Source organism: Diabrotica undecimpunctata, chromosome 5 (assembly GCF_040954645.1).
Source record: "Diabrotica undecimpunctata isolate CICGRU chromosome 5, icDiaUnde3, whole genome shotgun sequence".
Classification (NCBI taxonomy): Eukaryota; Metazoa; Arthropoda; class Insecta; order Coleoptera; family Chrysomelidae; genus Diabrotica; species Diabrotica undecimpunctata.
Window position 1 is genome coordinate 103,053,938 of NC_092807.1, and position 22,864 is coordinate 103,076,801.

At 35.5% G+C, this 22,864-nt stretch overlaps 1 protein-coding gene across 2 annotated transcripts in view; it reads left to right on the forward strand.

Moving 5' to 3' along the window:
• The window catches only part of LOC140441591 (uncharacterized), an 803,694-nt gene that overhangs the window by 770,976 nt on the left and 9,854 nt on the right, over nucleotides 1–22,864 (forward strand). For both annotated transcript variants that reach the window (XM_072532420.1, XM_072532422.1), the window contains one exon: nucleotides 20,635–20,744. In XM_072532420.1, the coding sequence (XP_072388521.1) occupies nucleotides 20,635–20,744 (110 nt within the window). The remainder of the gene's footprint in view (nucleotides 1–20,634; nucleotides 20,745–22,864) is intronic.

Consider the following 22,864-nt stretch of genomic DNA (forward strand, 5'->3'; position numbering starts at 1 on the left):
GCAAGAAAATGAAAAGGCTAAGGTCCAGAGAAGACTCTCCGGAAGACGAAGAAGTAAAGAAAAAGGCCAGGGAAATGGCGGAAACGGAAAAGGCCAATGAGCTTTTAAGGTCGGTCAATGTACTGACGGAACAGATCAAATCCCTAAAATAAGAAAGCCGTATCCGCGAGGAAAAGGCGAATAAACAAATCCAAGACCTTCTTGCTCAGATGACTGAGCTGAGAAACGAAAACAAAGAAAAGGACAACGAGATACAAAAACTTGTACAACATATAATGGCATTAACAGCAGTCAAGGAGAAAGAAGAGTCAATAATGGAAATCGACCCGTGGAAAGCCTCCCTCGATAATGACGTTGTAAAGCTAGTGGAACTAGGAATCGGTTCACCTCCCCCCGCAAAGCCATCCGGTAGCAAAGGCAAGCCTAAAGAGACGGAAAGAATCATAACAACCAAAGAACCTGCAGGTTGGACACAAGTCCAAAATAAAAAAGGAAAAAAGACAGGCACCACTACTGAGAAATCAGACAGTAGTGTGAAAACAAAAATAAGCGTCGCCAAAAAGCAGACGCAGATAATAAATCAGCGGAAAGAAAACGAATTTAACAAGGCTGCGAAAGAGGCTCATGAAAGAAGCCAGAAAAGGAAAACTACCCAAAATAACTTGAGCAGAAATAGCCAAGTTGAAAAAGAAAACGACGTACCAAAAGACTCACCGCAAACAAGCGAGGAGCCTATAGTAAAAGAGCCAATAGTAAAAGAGCCGAAACCACCGGCGATAATCCTAAAAACTGTAGGAGAACACCAAAAAAAATCCTGCAGAGAGCAGCCAACCAAGGCATAATATCAGTCAATAAGTTTGCACGATCAGGCAGATCGATTGTTATTAACACAAAAACCAGAAAAGATTACCTAGGAATGGTACACATTCTAGAAGAACACACTCCAAAAGTAGAATTCATCGCATATCCCATAAATAGCGATAAACTAAAAAGAGTCATTATAAAAGGGCTATCTGCTACTACTAGCACAGTAGCAATTAAAGACGAACTATACAATAAAGGAATAGAAGCAACAAGGGTGATCAATATGATCTCCAATAAAGCTGATAAAAAACTACTGCCACATTTCATCATCACCCTCAAAGAGGAAGACGTTGCAAAAATTAAAAAAATATCTGATATATGCTACATGCGCATCTATGTGGAGGATGAATTCAAAATCACAAAAGACACCCTACAGTGTTATAACTGTCAAGCTCAAAGACTTGCCATTGCGGATCCAGATGTGTAAAATGCGGAGAAAACCACATCAGTAACGACTGTGAGAAAAGCCGGGAAACCGACCCCAAATGTGCAAACTGTGGTGAAGCGCACACAGCAAATTATAGAGGATGCTCTAAGGCCCCAAAACAGAAAACACCTGCCCCAACAAGACCGGTAGGAGGACCCATAATCAGCGCTCCAATCAACAAAGGAGTCAGTTACGCACAGGCAGCGAAAAAATCCGCTGAAACCACCACAGAAGCTCCAGCAAAACCACAAGAAGTGTCGGTACAGGACGCAGCTACCCTCATCGCAAACTTCCATACAGAGTATAATAACAAAATGATGGAAATGGTGTCCATGATGGACAAAGCAACAAAAATGATGACCGCATTTGGAGAAGCCGTCCGAAAATATTAGCAAACCAAAACGAAGATCTACGCCTTGGGTCATGGAATTCCGGCGGAATACTCAAAAAGATCAACCTTCTGGATGAAATAATAAACAGATTAGAGGGGCTCGATATCGTAGCCCTTCAAGAAACCAAACTAGTGGAAAGGAAAAAAACAAAATTTCGAAGCTACGATATCTATGGAACGGATCATAGAGCATTATCAGAAGGAACAGCTATATTAGTCAAAAAGGGACTCGAACACGAGCATATCCCAACACCAGACGGACTGGTGACAATGGAAGCCACAATTATTCGACTTAAGGCCAACAACGAAACACTAAAAATAGTGTCAGCTTACGTTAGACCACATGATCCGATTTTCAAAGAAGATTTGAGCCTATTACTGAACTCAGAAGAGCCAACTATAATTATTGGGGACCTAAATGCTAGATCTCCCAATTGGTTTGACAGGACGACCAACCGAAACGGAAGATATCTCTGCAACCATCTCGAGAACAGACCGAACACATATGTCATCGGACCAACAGAACCGACATGTTTCCACGGAGAACTCCCTACGTATCTCGACATTGCAATCCTACACAACGTGGGTCAACAATACGAGATACACTCTTTAAATGAAGGCGATTCGACACATAACCTAATCGTCCTGACCCTGGGCGCAATAGAATTGAACTATTTGCAGCCCCATAACAGAAAGAAGACAAGTTGGCCAAACTTCAGAAGAATTGTGAGCGAGAACATCGGTAACATTCCAACAATTAATAATATTACAGAACTAGAAGACAGTTTAATAAAACTAGAACAAGCAATAAACAATGCTATCGATGCCAGCTCCAAAACCGAAACAATCACAAGACAAAAAGGAAGATTCAGGGATATAAGTATAGAACTTCAAAACCTAATCAAAGAGAAAAACCGGAAAAGAAGAAGAGCCTACCGCACAAGAACGGTAGAAGACAAAAGAATTGCAAATGAGCTAGACAGGGAAGTGAAAAAACAACTTCAAAATCATAGAAATGAAAGCTGGGACTCCTATATCGATGAGCTAAATCCTAACAAATCCGCCTTCTGGAACTTATCTAAAATCCTCCGAAAGGACAAGAAACCCATACCTCCCCTACACGGAGTAAACGGGATTGTCCATACGGAAATCAACATAGCCGAAGTCATGAAGGACGAACTAGAAAGGGCGTGTAGAAACAACGAACACCCCGACGATGACATAGACTTTGAAGAAGAGGTAGAAAGAACAGCGAGAAGACTTAGAAGGAAAAAGGGCAGAATAGGTATTACACATACATCTCCCGAAGAAATAAAGGAACTTATAAAAATGACAAATGCCAAAAAAGCCCCAGGACCCGACAACATCACAAATAGGGCGCTGAAAAATCTACCAACAAAAGCTATTGTTTATATCACTAAAATAATAAACAACATGCTAAAACTACGATATTTCCCAGATAGGTGGAAAGAGGCACACGTAATAATGATTGCAAAACCTGATAAAAACGGCACATTTCCGCAAAATTACAGACCTATCAGCTTATTATCATCTATAAGCAAGATAGCGGAAAGAGTCATACTAAAAAGATTTAATAAAGAATCACAAATGCAAGAACCATACCAGAGGCTCAATTTGGGTTCAGAAGCGAACACTCCTATGAATTACAGGTACTACGACTTACAGAATTCATCACCAAAGGATTTAATGAAAAAATGTACACAGCTACAGCTTTTCTGGACGTCAGCAAAGCCTTCGACAGAGTCTGGCACCTTCGACTCATCTATAAAATGAATGAATTTGGTTACAGTGAGGCGATGACATGCCTCCTTGCGTCATATCTTGCCAACAGAAGGTTCAGAGTTTGTATAGGGGCAACCCTATCCGAGGTCGGGACCCTGGAGGCGGGTGTGCTTCAGGGAGCGGTGCTGTCGCCGTACCTGTACACCATCTATACGGCCGACACGCCAAAAGAGCCAGGCTCTCTGTTGAATCTTTACGCTGAGGACACAGCAATAGCTGTTAGCTGGAGAAACCCGGATCATGCAGCTAATCATCTGCAAAGAGCACTAAACAGATTCCAAAGATGGTGCATAAAATGGAAAATAGCCCTAAATCCAGACAAAACACAAGCTGTAATGTTTAGTCACAGAAGAAGTGTACCAAATCGCGAAATTACAATCGAAAACACCCCAGTAGACTGGACCAACCAGGCTAAATACCTAGGGGTACATCTAGATAAGAAGCTAACGTTCACTGAGCACATCAATCAGCAAATACACAAAGCCAAAGCGTTGAAAAGTCAGCTCTCAACACTTATTGGAAGGAAAAGTAAACTACCATTTTAAAACCAAAATCAGGGTTGCGAATAGTATTATCCTGCCAGTCCTAACATAGGCATCCGCTGCGTGGGGACACACCTGTAAAACAAACAGGAAAAAGATACAGACCACTCAAAATCAAATAGTTAGAGATGCCCTTAAGATACCAAGGTACGTACCCTTGAGATATGTATATAGAGACTCAGGACAAACAAGAATCCTACGCACGTTAGACGAGAGAGCATATGAAATTTTCAACGGACTAAGAAACCACCCAAGCAGAATGTTAAGAGAGCTGACTAACTACAATGAAAACACAAGGACGGTACACAGAAGACCAAAACAACAGATAGCTCGATATAGGGAGAACCCGAACGAATAAATAAAGAATGAGATGGTTGCAAGAAGAACGAACAAAGAAATGCAGTCAATCAGAAAACACACCAAAAAAACTCTGGCGAGAGGGTATGCTTTTCTTTTAGGTTTTTAGGTTTTTAGCTAATTAAAAGTCCAATATACACCGGGGTGTGTGAGAGCATTATACACTTGGGAATGCACACCCCAATACACGCACGCAAATAGGATTAAGGAAAAAAGGAAAGAAAAAAATGTGTTTTCTGATTAAATAGCGTAAATTCATATTGATATATTCATACGTTTCATTAAACCGTTTAACGTAAATTTACCTTATATAGCAAATATAGAAGGGGCCCGTCAGGCCTTCTATAGACCGCTCCGCGGACTAGGCCCTTAAGGCAGATCGAATGTAAGATCTACTCGCGAAATTCGAGCACTGAGGTCATGTGCGGCATACATGGGCTCGGTGGCCGGACTCCTCTCGGGTGCTCAGCCGGCGAGGAGAACAAAATTTATTTTGCCAAATCGGCGGCTGAGTGACCGAGCACACACTCTTTTCCGGACATAGAGTCATCAGCTCAGGCTGATGGCTCTATGGTCGGAACACACGCTCTTTTTTCTTTTTTTAGGGACGTAAGTCCCGACGTAAGGTAGAGTAAAATCAATAGAGTCAGTAAAGTAAATAGGGAGAAAAGCCTGGATATGGCTACCCCTACAGTTAGGTGGCATAACCACATTCACTAAAAACCGAGGATGTCCTATTACCCAGGGCATCTTAAGTAAATTTCAGATCATAAGCCTCCTCACGTAAGTCACACGATGAGGAGGGGTGGTGGAAAAACCTGGGGGTTAGATAGGTACCACTTCGACTAGCGAAGTGTGACCCGTTTGATCTTTGGACATGTGGATCCAATTCTTACATTGGTGTATACATGTTCCTAGGGGCAGGGTTGATCACTGCGTGTGTGTGTGTGTGTATCGATGTATGGCTAGCATTGAATGTAGTGGATGCCTGTCTACTCGATGTATGTGGATTTTCCTGAAACTCAAGCAACACATCTAATTTGAGTTCATCACTCAGTGCATTGGCAGCTGCTTTTTTTTTATCTGCCTTACATGACCAAACTCGCGAAACTGCTTCTCTATTTTACTTATTGTTCCTTGGGATATAGGCGGTAAATTAAGAAATTTCTCATGAAATAGGCGAGTTACTTCCTGTTGTGTTCGGGTGTTATCTCCGTAACCAATCATTTGTAAAACTGTTATTTTATGCATTTCCGGTAATCTAACCATTTTTCAGAATTGAATTGAACGAACTTTTTACTTAAATTAAAATACTGACAACTTAAATAAAACAATTTACTAATGCGTGTTAAAATAACGTTGCCAAGGAAATTCTTTAAAGTTTTTTAATGGTTATAATCTAAAAACCACATTGCTATGGTTTTTGTTCACTTTCTCGTTATCAAGACCTAAACGGGAAATAAGTTTTAAGTATATTTTAGCGAATTTCGGTAACCACATGATTTTAATTTATTTTATCTTAACTAATCTTAATAAACTTGAAAGCGACAACATTTTTTAATGGAGAATGAAAAAACCTTTCAAACGATATATCACAAGCCTATACTTCTTATTTTAAAAATTGGGGGTTGTACCTGTCACTCTAAGGGGGATGAAGGCAGGGGTTACATTTTCACGTTAAAGAATGTCAAGTTATAATTTAAATTTAACGTTTTTGGGATTTTTTATAAATATGTACAGTAACCTAAATAATGAATTTATTCCATTTGGCTTTTACACATTGTATATTTCCAGCAAAGCGATTGCTGGCCTCTTCGTGCACAGTGAATCCGCCCGCATTATGTTTTTTGGTCTATAACTGGTTGTTTGAATTTTATATACTTCCTGCATTATTTTATATTTTTATATATGGCTTTTAAGTCTTTAATTGTAACATTTCTAAGGTCATCCATTATCTGTTTCTGGCATTACATTTTGGATCTTGGACCTCTTGGCTACCTGGTCTTTATTTGATGATTTTCCTGATAACTATATTTGGATCTCTACGCTCCAGATGCGCCATCCATCTGAGTTTTTGCCTTGATAAATCTTTCAAAAGATAATTCGTGGTTCACCAATTCTCTAAATTCATCATTACCTAGATTTTCTAGTGATTTTAAATTATCAGTGGGCGATTTCCAATAAGTTTATTTGTGATTCTCAAAGTGGTGTATATTTTCAAACACATAGTCTTCAAAGGACCTTTGTTTTTTATTTTGGTTTAGTGCTAAGCTTTTTTTGGATGTCCTTTTGCACAACTTTACAGGTTTCTTTTAAGTTTTTTTTTATAAACTGTTTAGAGTTCTCATAATCAGTACTATGAGTTGCCTTGTTTTGCTCCAGTTGCTATGTTTATATATTTCTACATGCCATCATTCGTTATTATTGTTGCTCGCGATCCGCCCATTGTAATTTTCGTTACGGCTAATCTATAAAGAGGATGTATAAGTCGATATAATGTTTAAAAAGATCTTAATGATTATCTGTATATGGTCTATTGTTAAGTTGTGTTTAAACGTAGAAAAAACAAACCTAAATAGTGGTCTTAAATGTAGTTTCCTAAATTTTTTATACAGTAACCCAATTGTGCAATGTATTTTATGGAAATTTCTCAGTTGTAATTGAAATAATCACAACAAAAAGATAGATTATTTCTTGTTTTGTTTGGTTAGGTTAGATTTAGAGGTATTTTCCTAAAAACCGATTAAATTTTCGTACGTAACAACCTACTTAAAACACATCTTGTCAAGACCTAAACAAACAGCTTTTCACGGAAAGTTTGCGCACTAAAATTTAACGGTAATTGCTTCTATTACCCAAAGATACCAGCTCGTTGCAGTTTCCGCCCGTACCAAAATAAGTGCTGTAATTATTATGCGCTTGAACAGATAAGGTAGTATTTTATACGAAAATATAACGCGGCCAACGGAGCGGATTTTAATTTCCAGGAAACAAAAGTGGTGTAGGAGTACACTTAATATTTTTTTATTATGTTCGCATAATTATCTAAGAAAATTTTATCGTAAGGAACACTTCGTTTCAGTTTCGATCCCGTAGACCTTTCCTTAGATATAGTAGACATATTTCGCTGCTAACGTTGGGTGGAACAACAATTTAAAGACTGAAAAAAAATAAACAAATAAAACAGTTGATATCAACATAATAGAGATTAAAGGTAGTTAACTAGAAAATCTCGGCTGTATACATCCAGTTAACGTTGAAAAAAAATTGAGCAAGACTGGAATACTTAAAAAAAACATAATAATTACGTTTTTCTTCTTCTTAACGTGCCTTCACCATTACTGAAGGTTGGCTATAATTACAGCAAATTTCTCTCTATCTTGAGCTGTTCTTAGTATCGAATGTGTGTCCATGTTTGTCCAGTCTCTTACATTCTTCAACCAGGATCATTTTCTTCTTCCTGGACCTCTTCTTCCTTCCACTTTTCCTTCCATTATAAGTCGTAGGAAGTTGTATTTTTCTCCTCTGTAAATATGTCCAAGATAATTCGTATTTCTGTTTTTTACAATATTTAGGAGTTCTCTCTCAGTACCCATTCTTCTTAGCACCTCGTTGTTGGTCACGTGCTCTGTCTGGGAAATCTTCAGCATCCTTCGAAAAACTCACATCCCAAAGGCTTCTATCCGCCTCATACTTGTAATTCCGAGAGTTCATGTTTCCACCCCGTATAGCGATATGGAATAAATAAACGTTTTTACAAATTGGTATCGGATATCTAACGATAGAGTTTATTAGGCATTTTTTCATTCGTTGAAATGCGGACCTAGCATATTCTATACGAGCATGTATTTCGACCTCGTGGTCAAGATGGTTTGTTATCCCTCTGTGGTTATGACATTCAAAACTCGTTGCAAACCCTCAGCACTGTCCCCAATAACGACAGTGTCGTCTGATGTTTATTCCTTCTTCAATATTTTCGAGGGTATTTTGAAAAATCTTTTCGGAATATATATTAAATAACAGTGGAGAAAGTACACAGCCTGACGAACTCATCTTTTTATTGGCAATTCTGCTGTCAGACGATTGTCTATTTTGATCGACGCCAATTGGTGCTACAGTGTTATGGTCTATACCATGTTGTATTAGGGTTTCTATGAGTTCTGTGTATGTTACTCGATCAAACGCTTTTTCGTAGTCGATAAAACAGAAACACGTCTTTTCCAAATTTATTGTCGCTCAGGTTTCTTTCGCATTCTCTGTTTATTCGTTGATGTAGAATTTTGAGTAAAATTTTCAGAAAATGGCTCATTAGGCTAATTAATCTGAACTGTGAGCATCTATTTGCTTTATTTTTCTTGGGTATAGGTATAAATGTCGATCTAAGCCAGTCTTCTGGGAATATTCCAGTGGTATATATTTTCTTAAATAATAGTGTTAACGTCTGAAGATTTTCTTCATTGATAAGCTTTATCATGTCTACGTATATTTCATCTGGACCTGAGGCTTTTCGTGGCTTTGCGTATTGATTGTTTTTGTAACTTCCGATGTTAATATATCAAGTATTGTTTCTTGTACTATATTCATTTGTGGTTCTGTTCTCTCATCATCAAACATATCTCTGATGTATTTTTCCCAGCTATCTTCTACATTTTCTGGACTAGATACTATTTGGTTGTTATCATCTACTAAAGTTGTTGTAGTGATTTTTTTCTTCATATTTGTGACTTCCTTATTCTTTTTGTATGCATTAAAGTAGTCATACTTTCTTAGTAAATCTCTGAGTTCCTTACAGTTGCTGCTCATCGATTCCTTTTTGGCTTTCCTGATTTTGTTTCGGATCATTTTCTGGGTTTTTTTATATTTTTCTTCATTGCGATTTTTGTAAGATCTCCTTATGTCCATCAGTTCTAGGACTTCTTCTGTCATCTATGTATTTTTTGTTTTTCTGATGTTGTCTTGTAGTTGTTCTCTTTGTATAGTTGTGATTGTTGTTTTGAAGGTGTGCCAAATACTTTCTATTGTTTCTTCTGCTTCCGCGGGTGCTTCATTGAACTTTTCTTTGAGTATATCATTGAGTGTTTTCTCTATTTCTGTCTGTACTATTGGATCTTAAAGTTTTTCGAGGTTGGGTTTTATCTTCTCTCTGTATTTGATTTTCTTTAGTTTAATTGAAATTTTACCAACAACAGGATTGTGGTCGGAACAGATGTCTGCCCCGGAATATGTTTTGACTCCCCTGATTCCATTTCTATAACGAATAATTACATTAGAAAAAAAAATTAAGTAATGACAGGAATGTCATACATCTATTTAGAACAGCTGTCAACAAAGTTGTATGGACCAACGTGATTGCCAACATCCACAGAAGATAGGCATCAAAAGAAGAAGAAAGAAATTAGGGACCAAGAAAAATAAAAGGAATAATGAATTAATCGATGATCAAAGGTCAAAGAAATATCACAAATAAGATTATTCAGAAACAGAGACTTGGCTATGTACCAAACTGTAAAAAAAATTGAACAAATTTAAATACGTGGGTTCTTGTTTAACATCTAACCTAAAAAGGAGAGAGAAGAAGAAAGTCGATTTCTAACATAAAAAGGAGAAAAACTTATATCTTTGCCATGTTACAAGAAACAGTAGAGTTAAGTTTTTGACATTAATTATATATAGCAGGCAAGATAGAACTTTGGACCCACAGTCACCATTTCAGACTGCACACGTTGAAAACCTTTAAAAAACATACTAGTAGATATAATATATCCTTTATAATACTTTTTTCTTATCTTCTTACTTTGACTGTGAAGTAAAAGGTAGATCAGAAATAGACTTTCTAGGGATATGTGACGTGTGTGTTTTTGTTTTACATGATTTCGTCATAATTCTGCTGTATTTGTAAGGCTGAAATTTTTGTGAGAAATTTGTAAGACTCCGTTTGTGAGACTGTGGTTCGACAGCCTATTAAGAATACAATCTTTTCTTAGTTTCATTATTGAAAATGTTCGTTCGCTTAAATAACTTGTACCAAAGATAGCCATTACTTTTTTTACTATTAAGAAAAAGTTGCTTCAACTGGGTGTTGCATTGCATAGCGGGCTTTTCATCGACGTTGACATTAAAAGGCATGAAAAATGTTAAGCGACAACGGTTCAATTTCTTTTGAAATCTAGAAATCTCTTTTAAAATTCTTTATGCAGTTTCTTTAGTTGTTGAGCAACCCTTTGTAACTTTTCTTCTGAGACAGGTGTTATACTTCTCATTTTGGGAAAATGGGTGATTTAATTTTCCTTATACAACTGGAAAATAATTTAAGCTGTAGTGTGAAGGCTTTTTACTGTCCCCAAAGCTCATCTAAGAATTGATTCTTGCCTTGAACCTTCATATTTAATTTATTGGGGTATGACAGCAAATCTGGAAAAATAAGAATTCAGAAAGCCAACATTCGTCAGACACGATCTTAAAGTCGTCCCATTAAATTAAATTGCATACTCTCTCAAATGCGTTACCGAAGCTTAACCATCTCACCTTAGTATGGTAGAGACGATCAGAAAATTCGCTTACAGTGGATTTTAAAAATTATTGGAATTGTCTATGCATCAAACCTCGTGAACGTATTGTGTTTATATGTTTAACAACCACGCTCAATGAGGATTGTATATTAAGAGCTGCTTTTAACAAAACATCCTGGTGTATTAAGGAGTCCCCATATAATACGTCATTATTAGAACTTTCTTTTCAAAATATTTTCATAAACTCTACATTCCTGCCCATCATATTGGGTGCTCCATCCTTGGTTATATTACATATTTTTTCTTTATGCAAGTGTCTTCTTCTTCTTCTAGTGCCGTCTCCACTAATGAAGGTTGGCTAAAACCATTGCAAATTCTCGTCTCTATTAAAATTCTCTTCTGCTTTTCTTAAAAGCGTTTGTGTGTTTAAACCGGTCCAGTCGCGAATGTTTTTCAATCAGGATATTTGTCTTCTACCAGGACCCCTTTTTCCTTTGATTTTACTCTTCATAATTAGCTGCAAAATCTCATCATTTCTAAGTATGTGCCCCAAATATGCTGCCTTTCGCCTTTTAATGGTGGTTAAAAGTTCATCTCAAAAGCTTCCAGTTTTCTTATTAAGTCAACATTAACAGTCCAGGCTTCGACACTGTAAAGAAGAATAGAGTGGATATAACATTTTATTATCCGATATCGGATTTGCAGATTAAGTCTTTGGTTACTCAGAAAGTTCCCCATCTTCAAAAAGGCTGCTCTTGATTGCTCTATTCTTGAGCCAACTTCTGATTTTGGATTTTTGGATAATACAGACTCATAAGTATTTCATTTTGTTCACTTGCTCAATATCTTCATTTTTTATCTTGATCCTTGTAATGACTTTGTCTCTCTTACTGATAATCATCGTTTTTGTTTTCTTTATATTTATTGTTAAACCAGTATCACAAATTGTGTTTAGTAACGTCTGCCGGTCTGTCTCACTTTCAGCGATTATGACTGTATCGTCAGCATAACGGATGTTATTTATATTTTCACCATTTATCTTGATCTCTTCTGTATAGTTTTCAAGTGCTTGCGTAAATAACTCTTCGGAATATATATTTAATAGTAATGGTAAAAGTACACAGCCCTATCGCACTCCTCTACTTATCTGTGGCGTATCCGTGATATTTCCATCTAATGTTACCACAGCCTGTTGGTTCCAATAGAGATTTCTCACTATGTTAATGTCATTTTTGTCGAGTCCTTTTTTCTTTTCTATCGAGACATTTCATAATAATGTTATGTTTGACTTTGTCGAAAGCTTTCTTAGATTAGGCAAGTGTAACTTTGAAATATCCTCACAACAAGACTCATAAATATTTTTTCCTGTCGTATTTTCTTTCAGTGATTGCAAGATTGCTAATTCTTTGGTAATATTGAACTATTGATCAATTACTCTAATAAAAATCAGCAACTGGGCAGTAACGGTCGCATCTGTGCACTCGTCCATGGTAACTGAAAAGTATTCAAAGCTCTTGAATTTTTTTTGCAACTGTGACGATAACTGTACTTGTTGCTTTTAGCAATTCTGTAAGCTACAACATAACTTGCTAGTATTGCAGTCTTGCGAGTATCAGATTGCTTCGTAAACATGTTTTGCTGTAAATGTAAGTTTTCGTTTTGCCTTCCAACAAAAGACTTTCTCTGTGTCTCTGTCATATGCTTATATCATGTGTTTTAGAGAAGTGTCGAAACAAATTGAAATCTTAAATTAAAAACTGCATGCGAACATTGATATGAGTAAAACAAATTTCTGAATGAGGTTGGCAGCCGAAGCGCGCGGTCACTTAATCACACCCACACACTACGGATTTTAACGCTTCGCGGGATGGAGATGGCTTGCGGGCCGTAGATTATTCTGTTCCTGTTCTAGAGCAGTAAAATGGACAATTTTTTTTCTGAACTAATTCATGTGTATTGTGATATACTTGTCAACTAATATAATGGTTTTTATTCACTAAAATGAATGCTACTGGGGCAGATTGTAATTCCACTATGTCATGGCTATAAAAATAAAATTATTAGGTCGATATAAAATTTTAATATGAGATATATTACTATTGTATCTATTAATTCATCCCGGGAATATTTATATACATATATTATATAAATACCGAACTTTATATAAATATTTCTCTGAATGTATGGATATCAATTATTGCATTGAATTATTAGTTTTATTCAGCCGTAGAACAAATAAAAACAATATTTTAGTTAAAATAAAAAAAATTATAAATCAGGATTTATTGAATATTTCGATTATTAATATGAATTTATAACGAACAAAATAATTTGTGCATTCAGTTATCGTTTTTAATGAAAATTTAGAATGCAATATAAAAGTCACAAATAGACTTTTTGGTGTAGAACATTAGCAGATAAATGCCCAAATCGGCAAGACTGACAGACACATCTGAAAAAGGAATGAAAACGAGAATATGAGATACTCAACAAAGTGAGAAACTGACAACTGTGAATAGACAAGAGTGGAAAAAGACAGTGGAATTATTCACAGCAATAAACAGATCAAAAGGGTTCTAAAAAGAGAACTGAAATCAGTGTGCCAAGAATGGGAAGCTTTAACCGTTTAACCATTTATTATAATAAATAATGGTTTTACTTGCTTATATTAGTTGCTAACACTCATAAAGTAATTATTTGTCTATTACATTTCCATTTCTAGTTTAAAATATTTAACAAACAGTATGTACATAGCACATAATTAAATAGAAATTACGTACGGAAGTCATAACTAAGAACTCTTAGGTACAAAGTACGAAATTAGTTAGTTTAGGAAACGCTAACTACACTTGTAGATCTCGCGAGTACATTGGTGTAATTAAGATAAGGGTAATGACACAGAGTAAATACAAAACTTTCCTTCATAACCGTTTTAGTATTCTAAATTAACTACGCAACATGGAACGGAAACTACTCCACTTCACGTTCGCTCGTATTAATTTTAAAGGGCGATGTGGTATAGGTTTACAGTATTTCAATAAAATTAAATAAACTGAGTGTGCATCAGAGTTTTTTGAAATGAAGCTTCTATACTGGCGTTATATTTAATTTTTTTTCTCTACGGATAGCGTCTGTTCTTGAGATCGATTTACTACTCTCGATCAATTCGTTTCTAGTCATCATACATTTATTCTAAGCAGTTTTAAATTAAAAACTGCATGAAACATAACTAACAAAATATTTATTTTCCTAATGTTCAATTAACACTAAATGGAGTTGTCCTAAAACAAGCAGAAGAAATAAATTTCTTAGGACTTTCTTTTGAACGTAACTTAAACTGGGAAACTCACATCACCAATCTGCAACGTTCTTGCCAATCCACAATTAATCTACTAAAGATGCTGTCAAATACCACTTGGGGGGCAGATACAACAACCTTACTTACTCTATATAGATCACTAATACGAAGTAAACTAGACTAGGGTTGTTTAAGCTACGATACTGCTAACAAAACATCTTTAAAAAAACTTGACTACATTCAAAATATGTGCTTGAGATTAGTTTTAGGTGCCACAAGAATTAGTCCAGTAAGTAGCTTACAAGTTTTGGCTAATGAACTGTCCTTAAGCCAACAAAGGCAACTCCTATCACTAAATTACGTTGCCAGAATTTCAGCAAACAACAGCAACGTAACCTACTCAACAATACTTTGCAGAACAAATATATCGTCCGATCTTTACAGAAACATTGCAATAAAAAAACTACCATTTCCTGAGCGAATAAAACGTATTGGTCTTAATTTAGAACAGTTCAGTCTTACTATGCCTATTCATGTAAATGTTCCTCCTTGGATGATTAAACCTCCAAAAATAGACACGTCTCTAAAAGAACTCCCGAAACATTTTACACATCCTTTTCTTATACAGCAAGCTTATAAAAATGTAATATCCAAATACCCAACAACCCATCAAATCTTCACTGATGCTTCCAAATGTCATGAAGGACATGCTGCAGCCTACATCTACGAAAACGTCAAGTCTATCATACGAATCCCAACAAATTGTTGTATATATACCGGAGAACTTACGGCAATTCACCAGGCCGTGAAAAAATGTTGTTCTATCAATGAAAGTAAATTTGTTATTATCACCTATTCATCAACAATATACAACTCACGCCATACTTCTCAAGATCAAAGAAGAGTTATCTTATCTACAGACTCAACAAAAAGATATTTCCTTAATCTGGGTACCTTCCCATATGGGAATAAGTGGTAATGAGGAAGTGGACTCTCTGGCAAGCAATGCAACCACCGACCAAAGTATTGCTATCATAAATCAAATGACTTGGTCTGATCACAAAGTAAATATCAAAGCCCACGTGTACAGAGCGTGGCAAACTACTTGGGATCACACTGCTAACAAACTCAAAGAATGTCTAAGTCAAGTAGGAACCAAACTCATCTTACCAGATAATAGAAAAGACCAAGTCATCATCAACCGACTCCGAATAGGACATACTTTCCTTACACACAAGCATATCTTCAACCAGGAGGCTGCTCCGATGTGTACCAAGTGCAACACTCAGTTGTCAGCGAAACATATAATTGTTGAGTGTCCAGTGTACCAGAACGAAAGAATCGCGTGTGCCCTTAGTGATAATTTAAAAAGTATATCAACGTCAAATTTACAGTCTTTATTAAGTTATCTTAAAATGACTAAACTATATACCAGATTGTAAAAAATATTTTTTTATATAACAATATGTATCTTACTGTTTGTGTATGTCCCCCCGCTAATAAACCTTAGTGGTTGATGCGGGTATATTTGTTTAAATAAAAAAAAATATTTATTTATTTAGTGAAATAAATGGCACTGAACCTCCTTTGGCCCATTTTGATATTCATGAATGTGGCACTTAAAGCATAAACTGCTGGTGGATAGGTCACTTTGGTATTACAATCAATATTTCCAATATTTTAAAAAATTTAAATATTTTAAGCAAGAAGTGTCTGTTTAATTATATATTAGGAGTTGAAAAAAATGATCAAAATGAAATAATGCAGAATGGACCCAACAATAAATAATTGTAAAACAGATACTTTTAAAAGCTAGACTGAGTGCTGTCTAATAAATAAAAGTTATAGGTGCATAACATATGGGCCGGACTTACAGTCCGGGCGCGTCTACTACAGGGTTAATTTATACAAACTGGTTTAGTACACTTTTGACACATTTTTCTTATCCTCTTGTCTTTCTTTCTGGGGTATATAATACAACGTTTACTAGATATAGATCTAGATGGACCTGAAACTGAATTTTCCGTTGGTTCTGTAGGTACTACCAGTTTGATAGCATCCACAACTCTCTTGTGTAGGAGTTTGCTTCCTCTGCATACGAAGAAATTTTGCCAGTGGTTGTAACGGTGGTTACATAGAGCTGACTATTGGTCGTAATGGTAACCATACCTTGTGTATCTTGGGTCAACCGTAAAGTTTTTGGCATCTTGACGACTTTTCTCATGGAATGAGCTTGAACTTTTGTTCTTTCTTGATATTTGATGCTTGTATTTTGGCTTTTATTGTCTCCTCTAGATACTTTGTTGGGTTAGATCAGATTTTTTGATGCAATATCGTTTAGAATACTCTTTATTTTTGTGTTATAGGTTTTAATATACATTATTACTGTAGCGATGGTTGGGTGTACGATGATTTCTTTGTTTTATTATAAGTTTTGTAGAGATTTGTATTTTCAATAATATGAAGGAAAATACGACAACTTCCACCTGGAACATAACGTCACTAAGCGGGATAGACGTGAAATAAACTAAAGAAATGGATCTAAATATTAGCAATAGGTGAACCCAAGAAGAAGAACAAAGTTATTACAAAACAGATCGTACATAAATTATATTATTCTGGTAAAAAAGCAACAGACGGAGAAAAGGAAGGGGTGAGAAAATTATTAAGTAATAACATTTGATGGAAAAAACTCAAGAACAATTAACAAAGGATTACAGTTTTAGGAAAACTCAATGTATGATAAGCCTATGTATGTACCCACAGAGAGAACAAAAGAGAAAAAGTGATTATGAAAATGTATGAAGAACTGCAATCAATTTAAGACAAAGCAAAAGATAATAACAGAGAAATAAGACTAATGAGAATTTGGACCGGAAAATGGGAAAAGATTAAAACAAAAGCATTAAAGTATAGAAAAGAAGGATAATGTCATAAGTCGAAATGAAAAAAATGCAAAAATTTGGTTCGTGTTTATTTCATATGCCCAGATGACGTATATTTAAGAACGTTGAAATAGTTCATAGTAAAATAATGTACCGATTTTCTCGTATAATGTAGAAACTCTGCCTGGTAAAAGACATTATATATTTACTATACGACTGCAAAATAGCTTTGCTATTATCTAACCAAACTAAATTCTATCTCGTTGTAACCGAAACCAAGCAGCGCCTACTTTACGTATATTTATTCAGAACAAATCTACTCTACGGTGTTATTCAAAGAAAAACAAACGTAAGATGCGCTAGAATACCGTAGAATTTAATATTAGTACATTTAGATGAATGTACTTTTGCTAATACTGTTTTAACTCGCTTCAAGAAACATTTAAACACTTTGTAATATCATCAGCCGGAATTAATATAACGTGTTATTATCGTATCGGTTGACTTGTTCTGTGAATTGTTTCGTACATATACTGAAATTTAGCAATATCTTTATCTTTCAATGTCTTTGGGTTAAATTCGTCTTATTTTCGATAATTTATATTATAATGCAAACGTCCATCTGGCGCTCCATAGCTTTCTGAGTCATGCGAATCTTATGCACTACTTTTTTTGTGGGTGTTAATGTTTCCGCTAAAGAGATGGTTTCCAACTACTTGACGGCCTCCCAAAATATGGGCCTTAAAATAAACGCTAGGTTGGTTCTCTCAGAACCAACGCTTTAAGCGACCGGCTATTTTGAATGTTAGTTACGCACGCGAAATAAAATTTCAACTCGATGGTAAAAATTCGATATCTTTTGATCAGAGTGTCCTATAGACAAAAATCAAAATGCGTTTAAAAGGCAAAGAGTGCAGCTTTTTTATGCAGTACGTGCATTTTGCCGCAAATAAGGGCAGTTTCTATAGAGCTGGTAAACATTGCGCGACTTTTTTTACGATTCTTATGAGATCCTTATTGCCAAAAGTCAAAATCCAAATTTCATGTTAAAGGTTTTAAAGATTAGGCTCGAGAAATAGAAATAACACAGCCACCGTTCAAGGGATATATTTTATTGATCTCATAAGAATTTAAAAAATGGCAAAAATCGCCCAACGTTTATTTATTATAACAACTTTCTACACTTGAGTGCAAACTAATCGACTCAAAATTATTTTATCAAAGTACGTCTCCTGTTTCAATCTAAAAAGTGTAAATTTAAAAATATTTAGTGTATAATCATTAACCTACCCTGACAAGAAGTATCCTGACATATGGGTCCGAAAACTGGACAATAAACAAGAGAAATAGAGGTAGAATAAGAGCAGTAAAAATGGAGTTCCTGAGGAAAAGCTGTAGACTTACAAAAAGAGACAGAATTGAAAACGCAGAGATTAAGCGGAGAATGGGAGTGCAATCAGACATAATCGACTAGAGGAGAAGAGACTATCCTGGTACGGCCACGTCAGAAGAGCGGACAGAGGACGCTGGATAAACAAAATCACAGAATGGAGCCCGATTGGAAGAACAAAGAGAGGAAGACCCCGAAGGTCATTCAGAGATGAAATCGACGAGGCTATGGAGAAAAGAACCCTGCGAGATGGAGACTGGAATGACAGGGAAAATTGGAGAAAACAGTTGAGTGAAGGAAGACAGTGAAAACTGTGGAAATCCTTAGTAGTAGTAGTAGTAGTAGTATCATTAACCTCATTATTGAGTTTTAAAAATTTTTTGTTTTTTGGTGAATTGGATGACACATTACAAATAAATAATGCAACACGTAGAGTTGGGGTCAGAATTTGACTCATTGAAATCGAGACGCACCGACTTAACGCGTTCGGTTAACATCGTACATATTAATTTCCATAGTAAGCCACTAATACATCAGTCACTTTAGGTCGCAACTGCATTACAAATGGATACCTTGTCCGTCAACGCAACTCAAGCAGTAGCATTATTGAGGGAAGACCTGAGCCAGAGGGCCGTGGCAAATCGACTAAATTTAAGCCAATCTGCTGTGTTAAGAATATATTGTCCATACCAAGATACTGTTGATTATATCCGTCGACAAGGAGGAGGCCGTAAACGAATAAAAACGGAGAGAGATGATCAATTTCTTGTATCGAAATTCCTGAGAAATCGACATTTGAGTGGTGCTTAACTCAAAAAAGAGCTTAGAGAGGTCCGAGCTGTGGTGACCAGCATTTGGACAGTCAGAAGGAGACTAAAGGCAGCCAACCTGACATCAAAAAGAGCAGCTACGCGTCCCAAGCTAACTGCATCTCAGAAGCAAAGGCAATTCAAGTATTATTCTCCGATGAAAGTAGGATCTGCCTACATGGCAATGCCTATGGAAGGACAGGAGAGCAGTTTACTCAATTTTGTATACGAGAAATTGTCTCATGAAGGCGGTTCTTGTATGTTTTGGGCAGGCAGTTCTATGGATGGGAAAACCGAGTAGATTTTCATGCCTGGTGGAGGACGTGGAGGAGGTTTAACGGTCGATCATAACATCAAAGACATTTTGGAGGAACATGTGGTTTCATACGCGGGATTTATTGATGATGCCTTTATTTTAATGCCCGATGCCATATCGCACGAGTCACCACTAACTATCTATCTGAGATCGGTATACCTATAATAAATTAGCCTGCGTTAAGCCCGGACATAAATCCAATAGAGTATGTTTGGGATGAGCTTAAACGAAGGGTCCGGGACAGAAATCATGCACCAAGGAGCATAATAGAATTGAGAGCTGCGCTTAATAATGAATGGGAAGCAATGCCTCAAGAATTTATTAGAACACTCATCTGATCCATGAGAAATCGATTAAAAATCGTAATTAGGAGTAGAGGTGGTAATATCAAATACTAAATAATTAAGAAATTTATGTTGTAATTAATGATTTCTCTCTTCATAATAATGCAATTTCTCAAATAATGCAATATCAGTTTTTGTAAGTTCAATAATAAAGTTATTGTTTCCACATTACATTTTTTTATTTTCATACTTCTTACATTGAAACAGAAGGTGTAATCTCAAATATCTGCTTTTGAGTCGATTATTTTGCACTCAAGTGTAGAAACTGAGTTCATTTGATACTAAAAATTGCCGGTCGCTTCAAGCGTTGTGTTGGAGAGAATAGTTTATTCTAGACAAAAAGTGCTACTTAGTATTTTTGTTCAAAATTATCTCTGTTATCTTCTTTAACATCGTTCTATTATCTTCTATTCGAGGAATGTACCCTGCCGAGATACGTAAATTTTAATAAAACAAATCAGCAATAATAATACCTATTGTTTAAGATCAATAATAAATAAATACAATAGTTCTGTGATTTTTCATCAACTTCGAATTATTAAAAATAATTCCAAAACTCTTTAAATCTAGTGAATCACTTTAGTATAGCTCTAGTGCCTAGCACCCCTTGCTTCTCATTCCTCTTCTTTTCTTTCTGACATTCTTTTCATCATTTACTGCTAATATTTCTACTAATATTTCTTTTATTGTTCTATTTAGGTGTCTCCCAGCAAGAAGACAATTGTGATTCTTTCAGTAGAGGACAAAATCGTCAAGCTGTCAAAAGAAGTTATAGATATCATACTGTAGGAATGGTTGATGACATAAAGGTAATATCTTGTATTTTTTCTAATTTCAATTTTTTCATTTGTTATATTATTTTACAACAAAGTTTTTGGTATTCATAATTTAAATAATAGATGAATAATTTATGTAGAAAATAAATATTTTACAAAATTTATTTAGAAGAAGATTGTTTAACCTGCATTTACTACTCATTCGTGAGAAACAGGTAGATATAACCAGTAACAATATCCATCAAGTAACGGTCGAATCCATCAATTAGATATAACCAGGTTTGCTGTCCCTTGAGTGTGCATTTAGTGTGGGATGTCTCAGTTGTTGGAGAATGTTAAGTGGTGCTATCATTCCTGTCAAACAAAAAATATATTTTTCCACAATACAGTTACATAGGTTGTCCAATGAATGACATAACTTGAGGTTAAAATGTAATATAATAAAATATTCTATATTTTTGAATGTAATAAGTTTAATATCTGATAAAGCTGGAATATTCGAGGAAGATGTGTTAAAGAAGTTTTTCGTCGAACGCCCACCGGGACACATCGGTAGCGGTTCAATAATTTTCAAATAGATGACGGAACGAAGGATAGGATCGCAAATTCGGGAATATTCCCGAAGGGCATTTCGTACCTCTCGGACCGTTTCAGTGGGGCCTGTGTCACTTCGAGACGATTTCGTAGTTGTTTGAAGTGCGTTTCCTTGGGATATGACTGATTTGTCCCTCGACCCACGACTATATATACTTTTTTTTGAGACGATAATCCAGGGAATCGGTAACAAGTAAATCAATTGAAATTCAAGAGTTGTTTCAGTAGTTTATTAAATGCTTTGTTTTTACCATGAGAGACTTACTATAAATAATACAAAATAATTTCGATTGATGAAAGGAAAGTAAATTTGAGGAGTAATATTTTAGATTGTATACCATTGTGTGCAGTACCACAATATCACCGGTGTGTCACAATATTATGTCACTATTGAAATAAATGAGTATCATCATTCTGGCTTTACAATCTTATAGAGGTACTAGAGTTCCCAGTAGTGTCTCGGAAGTTGTATCAAATTCTCCATACAGTATACACTTTTGGGTTGATGAAATTATTCTCCAGAGAATGACCTCGACGAACACAATGATTTAGTACTCAGCTGGTTTCGCTGACTTGTGGACTTTCGCTGTATAAGTGGAGTGATAATTCTACTTATACTCAAAGTATCTAAAATCATTTTATGATCTATTAGAAACTTGTAAGGCTAAACGATGTAAAATTATTTTTATAAATTAAAAGTTTTTTTTCTATCAGAATCATTTTTGAGTATTTTGTCTTAAAAAAACCTACGATTAAAAGTTATTATTATTTGGTAAATTAAAGCGATGTAATATGCCCATTCATTCATTAAGCTGTACAATCCCTAATGATTAGATAATCCTATTCTTGGATGAGGTGGATTATTCCTCTAAGTCATTTATAGCTTGCTGGGTGTCTTTGCTGCTCTCGTGACTATTTTCTATTTCTTCCTGTACTTGCACTGAACTTTTTAGTCTTTAACATTCATTGTTGTTATATAATCTTCTACATTATCCAGCGCCGTCTTTTTTTAGGTTTTCATCTACACCCGGACCATAGGGTGCAAAGTTAGTTATCGTTCTCATCATACCGGAGTGTGGGCGTCTTTATATATATCCTATCCATTCTAAGCGAAGAGATTTTATGTATCTGACTATCTTTTATTCTACTACAATTTCGGCATTTGTTTTCATTCTTTATTCTCCCTCTAGTATCGTTCTCTTTATTTTTCTTTTAATTTTTTGAAGGCCATCTTCCTCTTTAGTTTTAATTCTCATTGTTTTCATTTCAAATGTAACAACATCAATTTGCTTCTCAGCAGACTTCTATTAATTGGCTTATTCCTGGCTTTGGAAAAATTAATTTAGGGATTCGTATTAAATATTACACCCTGTATATATTTTTTTTTAAATGCAATAAGTGATTTTCAAACTACATAAATAGCCAATGAAAACGACATATGCGACAATGTTGTCGCACTTTTATTAAATTTTTACTGAACGATCAAATCTTACCAAAAATAGAACAACCATAATGAAGTATCAAATTATATGGTAATTAATTTAAACAAATGTTATAAA